This window comes from Fusarium oxysporum, chromosome 10, assembly GCF_000149955.1.
Source record: "Fusarium oxysporum f. sp. lycopersici 4287 chromosome 10, whole genome shotgun sequence".
In the NCBI taxonomy this organism is placed as follows: domain Eukaryota; kingdom Fungi; phylum Ascomycota; class Sordariomycetes; order Hypocreales; family Nectriaceae; genus Fusarium; species Fusarium oxysporum.
The window spans coordinates 346,950-357,578 of record NC_030995.1 but is presented as its reverse complement, the minus strand read 5'-3'; the positions used below and the strand labels follow the sequence as shown (position 1 = coordinate 357,578).

Sequence of the window (10,629 nt, the reverse complement as noted above, 5' to 3'; positions counted from 1 at the left end):
AACAACACAATACATTTACCGCCCGAGCTTTTTCCTCTTTTTTGGCCCAAAAATTCTTCTCCCCCCCGGCGCTCCCGCCTGAAAAAACCCGGACCAGGAGGCGGGACCCCCCTATTTTGTTTGCAGTTCATCCCCTCCCATGATACCCCCGGCTCCCCCGCCCCCTCCCCTCCCCGGAGTTCCTGGTGCGGATGAGGAAAGGGAGCAGTGAGGGGTCCCCCTTTCATTATTTGCACTCGGTTGCTTAGGCCCTCAACCGCCCTTTCCATTCCTCCCACCTCTGGTTTTTCCCTCCCGGCAACAAGAATCACGAAAAACTATGATACTTTTTAAACCGGGCATCCAGATCACTGAGAGCCAGAAGGCCCAAAGCCCCAAGGCCAAGAAAGGCGATCGCGCCGAAGATCATCAAGCGCACTATGCTTCTTGAAAGGTGCAAACCTCAGCCGATTGAGTCAAGAGGACTGGGATGTTGTCTGTGCCTATGAGGAGATTGTCTTCGCGCGAACTACACCCTGAGCAGAAACTGCGTATCGTTACTGAGCTTAGAGAGCGTGATAACGTTGTCGCTGTTACTGGCGATCGTGTCAACGATGCTCCCGCCCTTCGCGCCGCTGATGTTGGTGTCGCTATCGTCACAGGTAGCGACGTCGCCATTGAAGCTTCTGACCTTGTCCTCCTCGATCGCTTTGACTCCATCATCGACGCCATGCGCCTCGGTCGTCTCGTCTTCCAGAACCTCCAAAAGGTCATCTCATACCTCCTCCCCGCCGGTAGTTGGTCCGAGATCTGGCCCGTCATTCTCAACGTCTGGTTCGGTGTTCCCCTCCCCCTCAGCGCATTCCTCATGATCATCATCTGTGTCTTCACCGATCTCTTCCTCAGTCTCTCTCTCATCATGGAGAAGGAAGAATTCGATCTTCTCTCTCTTCCTCCCCGCAACCACAAGCGCGATCACCTCATCAACGCCAAGATCTACACCCAAGCTTACCTCTTCACCGGTTTCATGGAGACCATCACCGCGCATTCCATGTTCTTCTTTTACATGTGGAAGTACGCCAAGATGCCCGTCTCAGAGCTCTTCTTCCTCTTCGAGGGTTACACTGAGGGATATCGCGGCTACACTGCGGCTGAGCTCACCAAGTTCAACAACACTGGACAGTGTGTCTACTTCGTCACTCTTGTCTTCCTCCAATGGGGCAACATCCTTGCCGTGCGAAACCGCCGCTTGAGTATTTTCCAAGCCAACCCTCTCAGCAAAGCTCACCGCAACCCATGGTTGATCCTCAGCATGCTAATCAGTTTGTGCATCGCCATCTTCGTCACCGAGGTCCCCGGCATTCAGAACCTCTTCGACACTGAGTCTGTGCCAATTGAGTTCTGGCTCATTCCTATTCCTCTTGGACTGGGTATTCTTTTGGTCGATGAGATCAGGAAGTTCATCGTGAGGACGTATCCCAAGTCCTTTGTGGCAAGGATCGCGTGGTAAAGTTTTCGAGTGAGCGATTGCAACAGCGGGTTATTGTTAGTCATATAAAAATAATAAAAATTTCACATTTTCAAGATACGTTTGATCGACGTCACAAAGACGTCGCTTAGCCCCGTTTGAAACCGCCAAGTGTCTAGCTGTTGAGTTGCTGTTCCGCTGTTTTCATGGCCCTTTTCCTTTGCCGGACAGTTCCCACTGAATTTCTAATTGATCCATAGAGTTTAGAGATGATTTCCCTGCCGCTCACGCGACCCAAAGGTCCTTGCGCTGAAGCCATGCTTCTCATTGGCGCTCAGCTGAAGATAGGGCTGTCGAGATGAGTTGTCGCTAACTAGAATCCTACACAGATCGACGCCCAAATCATCCATCACCCAAGATGCTGGAAAACGTTGGGCTGAACAGTGGGCACGATGATAAACTCTGCTGACATTCTTCTCCACAAGCCCAGTATAATTCTTCCAGAGAGTTTCATCCAATACTGAAAATACGGGATCTCGCAGCCTTGGCAGACCCGCTCCCCTAAAGCTAAAGGTCCGAGAGCGCCCCTGAGCTTAGGGTCGGCAATTAAAATTCCCATCAATGCCGGACAATCATTCAACGCTCAATCATTAAATTTATTTTTGACACCGAAAATCATATCAGGAAATACGAGTTTTGGTAAACATACGCGCAGACACAATGTCTGCTGTCCTCAACAAGATACACACAGCGCCAGCCGCAGCGGCCTTTCTATCCATCGGTCTATTTCAGGGTATCACCGTGACCCTTCTTCAGAGGCAAGGCTCACATTTTTGTCGCTGTTTTCACCGCTAACCTCGAATTGCAGTGTTGTCCTTTTACAATGGCAGGAATACGCTAGACCTACAGTAATCCAAGTCCCTCGAGGGTACAGCATTCCAACTAATTTTGCCATCTTTATTTTTGGCTTCATTTTCCATTTGTTATTCATGTGGGATGCCATCAGGTTAAGGAGTACAGCCCAAGCCATGCTCGCGTGCGTGGTCAACGCGGGCTTTTTACCCCTTGCCATTTTCCAGCGACGGGATATCGAGGAGGCTATCGATTCATTGAAGACCTCAACAGACGCTAACGGTGATCGTTTGGTCAATACTGACATGGATATTTGGCCCGTCATTGGCAAGATTCTACTGGTTATTCCTATCATTGTCGCCGTCTGCACCTTGATTCTACCTATCAGTGCTTGGTATCTGAAGCAATACTTCTCATGGCAGTCATATCGCAATGTAGGCGCAGATGCGAGGATGAGAAAGATTCGAATTACCCACCATGTATGTTGACCCATATACCCATCTCTGGGATGGGACGTAGCTAACCTGGTTGTACAGATCTTTGTCATGCTCGCCAAAATGGACATTTACTTCATTGTCTGCTTTGTGCTGATTTTCTGCTTCCCCGTTCTCGGAGGGATGCGCAATGGGGGCACTTATTTCATAGTCAATCTCGTTCTTCTTGGTGTTGCAGTCGCCATCATCTCCGCGTCCATAATGTTCAGCAAGTCAGAGAACCGCATCGGCATGTGTTTCTCTATAGCCATGTATCTTGCAATGCTTGGCTACTTGCTTTACCTGGTAATAGATGCACAGTTGGACAGTAGGAGGAGGAGCGGAGGTTCAATCAACTCGTTCACCGCCTTCGGTTGCATGAGTGTTTTGAGCATCTTCATGACGACTATATTCGCCATATTATGCTTGAGAAACTTCTATGGAGGGTTGAAAGAACATCTGGGGAAGCACGAAGAAGCTTGGGATCCTCATGGAAGTGCCAAAGACTTTGAGCTTCATAACGATATAAATTTTGAGTATAAGAGCGTACCGAGCGTTCGAGACCTGGATAGCTGATACTATCCAATTTTTAAGAAATGAGCAGCTGGTACAGAGAAATGGAGATATGAGGAAACCTAGAACGGAGGCTGCTGAACTTGAGTCCTGTGGATGAAAACTCTGCAAGGTCAAATGCTTCAAACAGCAATTACATTAGGAGCACGCTATGTTAGACTTGTAAAAGGTATAGGCTTAATACATTAATAAGTAATTAAATATAATAGACGAGCCTTTGATGTATCAGCTAGCCTAATGTCCTGCGAAATAATACCCAAAGATCTATATTCTCGAGTAACATCGAAGTTGGCCGAAATTCTAAAAATATCCCACGGGATGACCGCAAGCGAGAACCATGAAACACCCTAGCACGTCTCAAGTTAGTCTCTATTCAGTCGCCTTCCTCACTTTGGAACATAAATCCGAAATGTGGACGAAGCCTCGGAATTAACACCGTCAAAAGGCTGTTATAACCACCGGCCGTTTATTTATAGCGCTGTGGGTATTTTGTCCCAACAAGTCTTGTGAGTTGTCTGGGCTTGGGAGCAAGGAATCTGGACAAGTTTATTTAAAAATTGGGCTGAGATGTATTCATCACCTATAACTTCTCCTTCCTAGCAAAGACAACCTAAAGTAATCACTCTCCCTCTGTTGTCCAATCAAAGCGTGAGAACAGCCATCGTATGTAGGGCCTGTGCGGTTCTCTGCTCCCAAAGTCCCTTCTACAGCTCGTATAGCTAGATCAGACGAACTATAATAGGAAATGATAGTCAAGGTAGCCCTTTCAAATAGGCTGCTCAGATCCGGACGCGAAAGTGATTTTATAGTCCGCCAATGAGGTTGAACTAGCTATTTCCCAAAGTTCCGATTTGTTACAAACAGTATCGCAAGCTGATAACAAAGAAAGTTGATAACAAAAAAAGTAAAGACTTCCTGCATAATTCCCGATGATGCAGGGTGTAGAATAGTAGATCTATTTGGTACCTATCATCATGTAATCTATATGAGTCTCCGAGAGACGTGAAAATATTGCAATGTGATCAACCAATCCCTCAGAGTGGTTGATCTTATCAAATCTTATTCATTGACATAGCTTGGCTGCCTGGCCACTAAGCCCGAGAGGAATTGGTGAACGAGCATCCCCAATGGCTCACCAGGAATCCTTTGGCATAGCCTAGTAGGTGTAGCACAAAGGACCCTTAGTGGTATCCATAACATCTCCAACAGTAAGGTCCTCGTCAATACCACCCATCATCAAGACATCGTCCAAGCTGACTTCGTGCTGCTCGGTCTGGTTGATGTTCTTGTAAAGTCCATTGTACTCAGTGAGTCTGGCGGAGTTCTCCTTCTGCCACAACCACCAGAGACGATCGATCTGCGCGTGGTGCAAGAAGAAAAGAGGCTCTATTATATGTCAGTTGCCGAACTAATAGCATATGAGAGCCACTAACCATTGGGAGAAGTGGTGGGGTTCATCTCTCCGCCGAGACAAGCGTGAATACTACCATGCGGCCCACCCTCCAGAGACCTGGCGTAGTGACTCCAGTTGCCAGACGCTTGGACTTCCTCAACTCCTTCGGGTCCGAAGACCTTGGCCATGGTTGCGAAAGCATCAGGCTCGTCAACTTCAGGCAAGTTACGATGCAGACAATGGCCACCGTCGGTAAGCTTCCTTGGCTCAGTCTCGAGGTACTCGGGTCGCAACTTTGCAAATGGACCGTCGGTTACACACTTAAGTGTACTTCCCGAGGCAGTCTTCTCGTTCTTTTCAGCGTCTCCGTTGCCGCCGAAGCCGTTCTTTGATGCCATGACTGGGGATAGACGAAGTCCCTCTGCATCCTTGGTCCAGTCCCAGTAGCTAATAGTTCACAGTCAGAGGTTACTTGGCGATGGACTTGTATGATACTCACGTGTATGGACCTTCATAGCCGCAGTCACGAAGAGCTCGCTCATAGACTACACCAAAGTATCGGTGCCAAGGGAGGAAAGGAGAACCACCATGAACTTTATCATATTAATAAAATGTTAGACTAAACACGCCAGGTGGCACTTACTCCAGGAGTTGAGCTGGAAGTGAAGATGAGGGAAATCATCGTACAAGCTGGACTTGAGACCCATGCGAGAGGGTTTAGTCTTGAGGCACACAACAGCATCGATATAGCCCTGCTGATCAGCAGCATCCAGCTCCCGCCACTCAATTCTCTTTGCAGGGTTCGAGCAAGTCTTGTCAGACTTGGCGGGAGCAGCGATAGCTGGGGTAATGGCGCCGGCGAGGGCGAGAATGGACGTGAACTTCATTTTGGACCGGGGTGAAAACGACTGCAGAGTTTTAGTGTCTAACGAGAGAATACCAAGGAGTAAGGATAATATTCTCTCTAGCGTATAGAGACTTGCGAGATGTTCCCTTTTATCTTTTTTCCAGTTCGTCTCTTCTCTTTAATCTTTACGAGATTCAGGCTCATGGGCCCCATACTGAAGTCGAGGCGAGGCGCTCAGTCGCGCTCACGGACCCTCAGGGGTATGCTTGGCACAAAAGCCATACGAGGTGATCTTCATGCTATGTCACCGCTAAAACAAATTCCACCACAAACGACAGGTATAATATGGGCCTAAATCTAATTCTGGTTATGCTTGTCGGAGAAAACTCAGAGGAGACGATTTAGTGCCGAGGTTAAAAGTGCAAAGGCCAGTCGTATAATAGCTCGAACAAGGTCAAGGTTTTGAGTTTATGCAATGTAAATGTATTGACCGGTGACAACTCGGACATAGATAATGGATGACTGAAATTTCCCTTTCCACGAATAATAGGTTGCAGGACAGAAGTATAAGAAGAAAGAGCATCGGCTGAGAGAAGCAGAATACCAGTTTGACCATGCAGAACGGATCTGTGCGTACGCGATGCTACAGACACAGACGTTTCAGCAAGAGTCCTACTTCCGAGCACCCTTGATACCAGCCAGACGACGCTCAGTATTCTTCCGAGAGTTGACAAAATCGGGGTTCGAGAGGGTCAATTCCAGACCGCCAGAGATAATATTGTCAACAGCCTCGACACCTTGCATGAAACTGTGACAAGTTATTAGCTCACAAATCCTGCAATGTTGGGATAATGAGTGGCTCACCTATGGTCCTGATTGCCAACCTCATACTTCCAAGCTCCAAATCGACCTCGCGACAGGATATCCTTGTCATATAGATAAGGCAAAGCTTCAGAGAGAGCAGCGTCACGTTCAAGAGTGGGGGTTGGATATCCGTGATCGAATCGGCGAACATACGTGCTGACAATCTCATCCTCGGGGTTGAGTAAGTCCGTGTGGATCAAACCTTGGATACTCTCTTCGAGCAAAGTCGCTTGGTTAACGGGCTTATACGAAGATTCTGAGACTTCGAGCATGATTGACCAGTATGGACCAGAAGCTGGTTCCGATGAAGCAGGCTTGTCACCGTTGGCAAGCTGCTTCGTGGCGAGTTTAACATCTTCGCTAGGTTGGTTGTAGGGGGAGTAGTTGGAGAAGATGGTAGCTCGGTAGAACGGGGCGTTGTCTTCGGGGAAATAGAGCTGTGACCATGTGAGCTTCAAGACATCATGGGTCTCTCATAACCGCCTACCCAGCACCTATCACCAATACGATCGGGCCGCTTTCCACGAATGCCGACACCAATCACATTGGTGGACGAGTAGTAAAGTGGCTTGAGTGACTTTTGAAGTCTGGCATCATCCAGAGCCTTTGCGAGCTGATCGACAGCCATGGTCGAGATGAGGGCACCATACTTGACTGTGGTTCCTGTACTCTTGTCAGCAGGAAGTCTCAATACGAGAGGACAAGCTGTTTACCATCTTTCAGATAGACCGTCTTAGCATCAGCTTCAATCTTTGTACCTGCTCCATGGTCTCCAAAACGAGTCTTGCTTTGGTCAAGAGTATCGGCAACAGCAGTCCAGATTCCTCCCGTACCCCCACGAGCCGGGAAGCGGAATGTTGCATTAGGTCCCCAACCACCGGCTGCCTTATCCAGAATAGCGTTGGTAGTCACAAGCTTAACATTAGGCGCGGCTACACGTTCCCCAACCCAAGTAGAGTTCATCTATGCAAGTTAAATAAGATGCGAAACGTGTTATCAATATGTGTACATACCTTGGTTGTAGGAATGGCCCAGACCTTGAAGTTATAAGGACGCATAAAAATCTCATTCAGCCTCTCGCCAACGTTGCGAATGTTCCACTCGTCAAAGTTGGCTGGTTTGTCAGATGGTGAACGCGCGCGGGCTTGAATGGCTGCGTCGATGAGATCTCCGAGACAACGAGCCTGCTCCTCTTTGGGCAGGACTGCGATGTTGTTCTGGAAAGGATATGGGACCCAAAGACCTTGATAGCGGACATAAGAGATACGCTGGTGCTCATACCAATCATCAGATTTGGGAAGAGCCTCGTTGATAACATCGTCGAAGTACTTGTAGTGGGAGAAGATGACATGGCCTCCAACATCGAAGAGCTAGATGAATAAGTCACGAGACCACAACAGCTGGCGGAAGCATACATACGAAGCCCTCGGGGGTTGTGTCGGTGGACGCCAGACCACCGGGTGTCTCGTTGGAGTCAACGATGAGCCAATCGACACTGTTCTACGAGAAGGGTCAATACAAAGTCTCACCCGTTAAGAAGGGAAGATTTACCAGATGTTGAAGACGCTTGGCTGCTCCCAGACCAGTTGGACCGGCCCCGATGACGAGCACATCGACATTACTGCAAGCATGCCGTGTTAGATGAAAGATCTCCATAGTTCCGGTCAATAGGTCAACTTACATTTCTTGAGTTGTCATGTTCCAATTTGTGGTTTGGAGAGAGTTTTTTATAGAGAATTGCGGAATTCCGTTGATTCTAGAACTGCTTGTTTTATATCTTGGGACAGGTTAAATCAGCAATCAACAAATGAGAAGGATTTTCATATTCAAAGTCTCATTTCGTGCTCAGTCTGTTGGTGTCTTACATCACCTCAAGATAAGATCAAATTGCGACATGCGACACTATTGGTGCATCGGTTATGCGAATCGGGTAGATCTGTTCCTAATTTTAGCTCTGTTGTCTTGATAAACATGAATCCTTTAATTTACTGGAGTGGCTGAGTCAATACCCTCATTTAACATTCCCTGCTTGAAACAGAAACGCGTAAGTCAGCTACCCGATAGGAAGCAGAGTGACAGCAACAGAATTACTGACCTGAATTTAATCTCCATATCGTCGTATTCTTTCTACTTGAGTTTCCTATTGTAGTTGATAGTCCCTCTCATGGGTGCATGGGAAGTCGGAAAACAGGCTCTTGGTCGGAAGGATTACGATCCTTCGCGATGGAAATGATGGAACAAAGACCTTGCTTAGAAAGGACAGACTTATATAAGCGATGCATGCCTTACCTATTGATTATGGTTATGTTTATCTATAATCTATATCGAATGCGTTGAAAGCGAACGGCGCACGACAAACTTTCGATCTTGACTAAGAACAACTCTAGACGAAGTGCATTTAGATTGATGTCTTTAAAAAATTATTTTAAAGACCGAATAGTAATACTCCCTTTCATGATTGTTATAGTTTCGTAGGCAATTTATATACTGTAGCTTCATTGGCTGGAAGCTCGTAGTAAGCTCCGGAGCCATGGTTTTCTCCTGTGCCGCCTTTCGCTTCACCTTGAAACTATGCTCTGTTCAAACCATTTTCAGGCATCTCAGCGGGTACTGGTAAGACGACAGTGTCAAGTACAGTGGTACGGGTGCTTGTTATAGCCTCTTCTTTGCTTCTTGGTCGCGGAATAACTTGAGAATCAAGCTCCGGTTTATCAAAACGTGATGTCCCCGCCACATCATCTACATAAGGACTTTTGGGGGTCTTTGGTGTTCTGTTTCGCCGCCTCTGCCACCAGATCGCAAATGAAACAGCCGTAGTAACGAAAAGCACAGAGGGAACAACAGCACCAGCGATCCATGCTTTACTGGAACTTGAGCCTTGCTGGATATCAGTATGACTTGAAAAGACAGTTGGATCCCTCTCACTTACCATTCTTCTTGGGAATATTTGACGAACTGGCTGAATCTTCAGGTTGGGCGGATTCCGTTGTGGTTAGGGGATTAGCTACACTTTATGAGCTTTATGTATCAAGTTGAGGTCTTTCAAACTGACTGTTAGTGGTACCAGCTACCGATGTCTCCAGCTGCTCCACATTTCTACCAGTAATGCTCGCTTCATCCATAAGTGTGCCATCTGTTTTCTGAGCCGAAGTGGTTTTCGTGCTAAGAGCAGTGGCCGAAGTGGCCGATGTAGTTCCCATGGTCGGCCCAAGTTTGGTTCAACATACTCTCTTGGGCTTCCCGAGTTGACATCATCTTCGATGCATCCTACACAGCTCGAATATAAGTCGTAAAAGGCATCGTCAGCGCAAAGCTTTTCGTTTCGTTGCATTTGCCATACATATTGATAAGCGGATTCTATAAAGTGTCAGTAATGTGAACGGAACCCCAAGGCTATGGATATGGTGTACCGCATTGATAACATTCCTCGGGCGTTACGTCTCGGCGAAGTCTGTGACCGATAGCATGAGCCTGGAACTGATCATCTCTAGCTGCTGGATGCTGAATAGCCATGACGAAGTGTAACCTTGCTGGATAGCTGCGAGGACATAGAAAAGGATACATAAGAACGCTCAAAACTTCACGAAGGGCCTTAACCTTATATTTATGCTTGGGGGCCTCACATGGTGGTCTGATGTCTAATGGGAATGGATTCCGCTACATGGGTGATACGCCAAGCAACATCTCTGGCAACCAGAACCGAAACGGAACTTGGTGGTCATAATCGAAGTTGACATAGCATGTATAAAGAGAAGGCAAATTCTGCTAGATCAGCGAGCTACATGAACTTGCAAGGGTTTGGATGTGCAGGGCTGGTTGATAATGGCAAGTCAACCGCCAATGAAGATATAATGCCAAGGCGGCGCGACTTCAGCTCATGCAAAACCAGACATCCTTCGATTCTACACTAATTCCGATATTACCGGTGGTTCCGACGCTGCCCATTCTTCACGCCATTTCATCACAACAGGCTAGAAAGATCTTGAGCATGAAGGAGGAAGGGTAAATGACGTCGATCCTAGACCGGCTTCGGACTGAAGATAGATTTAGGCTAGAAGTTACATGGGGGTTGAAAATGGCCAAGCCACAACACCATTCAGCCAGTAAGATGTGTCGAGATCCACGCATATGCGTAGAACTCAAACGCGCTAAACCATCTTGCTGATATCCCAGATGCCAT

At 47.4% G+C, this 10,629-nt stretch overlaps 4 protein-coding genes across 4 annotated transcripts; 1 reads left to right on the top strand and 3 right to left on the bottom strand.

Moving 5' to 3' along the window:
• Positions 1 to 469: 469 nt before the first annotated feature.
• Positions 470 to 3,348, top strand: FOXG_21238 (uncharacterized protein; the record flags this gene model as incomplete). Its single annotated transcript, XM_018401546.1, has 3 exons — positions 470 to 1,362; positions 2,316 to 2,778; positions 2,836 to 3,348. The coding sequence occupies 3 exons, from the start codon at positions 470 to 472 to the stop codon at positions 3,346 to 3,348; spliced, it is 1,869 nt and encodes a 622-aa protein (XP_018253013.1).
• A 1,153-nt stretch (positions 3,349 to 4,501) lies between these two features.
• On the bottom strand, positions 4,502 to 5,625 carry FOXG_13704 (uncharacterized protein; the record flags this gene model as incomplete). Its single annotated transcript, XM_018393700.1, has 4 exons — positions 4,502 to 4,731; positions 4,779 to 5,185; positions 5,238 to 5,331; positions 5,382 to 5,625. 4 exons carry the CDS (start codon positions 5,623 to 5,625, stop codon positions 4,502 to 4,504), a joined length of 975 nt encoding a protein of 324 aa, XP_018253012.1.
• A 632-nt stretch (positions 5,626 to 6,257) lies between these two features.
• Positions 6,258 to 8,147, bottom strand: FOXG_13703 (uncharacterized protein; the record flags this gene model as incomplete). The annotated part of the gene is made up of 8 exons (XM_018393699.1): positions 6,258 to 6,393; positions 6,450 to 6,886; positions 6,937 to 7,112; positions 7,163 to 7,412; positions 7,463 to 7,819; positions 7,869 to 7,949; positions 8,001 to 8,070; positions 8,131 to 8,147. The coding sequence occupies 8 exons, from the start codon at positions 8,145 to 8,147 to the stop codon at positions 6,258 to 6,260; spliced, it is 1,524 nt and encodes a 507-aa protein (XP_018253011.1).
• A 694-nt stretch (positions 8,148 to 8,841) lies between these two features.
• FOXG_13702 (uncharacterized protein) lies at positions 8,842 to 9,775 on the bottom strand. Its single transcript, XM_018393698.1, has 3 exons — positions 9,502 to 9,775; positions 9,379 to 9,453; positions 8,842 to 9,326 (listed from the first exon to the last, which is right to left on the bottom strand). Exons 1-3 carry the CDS (start codon positions 9,647 to 9,649, stop codon positions 9,019 to 9,021), a joined length of 531 nt encoding a protein of 176 aa, XP_018253010.1. The 5' UTR covers positions 9,650 to 9,775; the 3' UTR covers positions 8,842 to 9,018.
• Between the last annotated feature and the right edge of the window lie 854 nt (positions 9,776 to 10,629).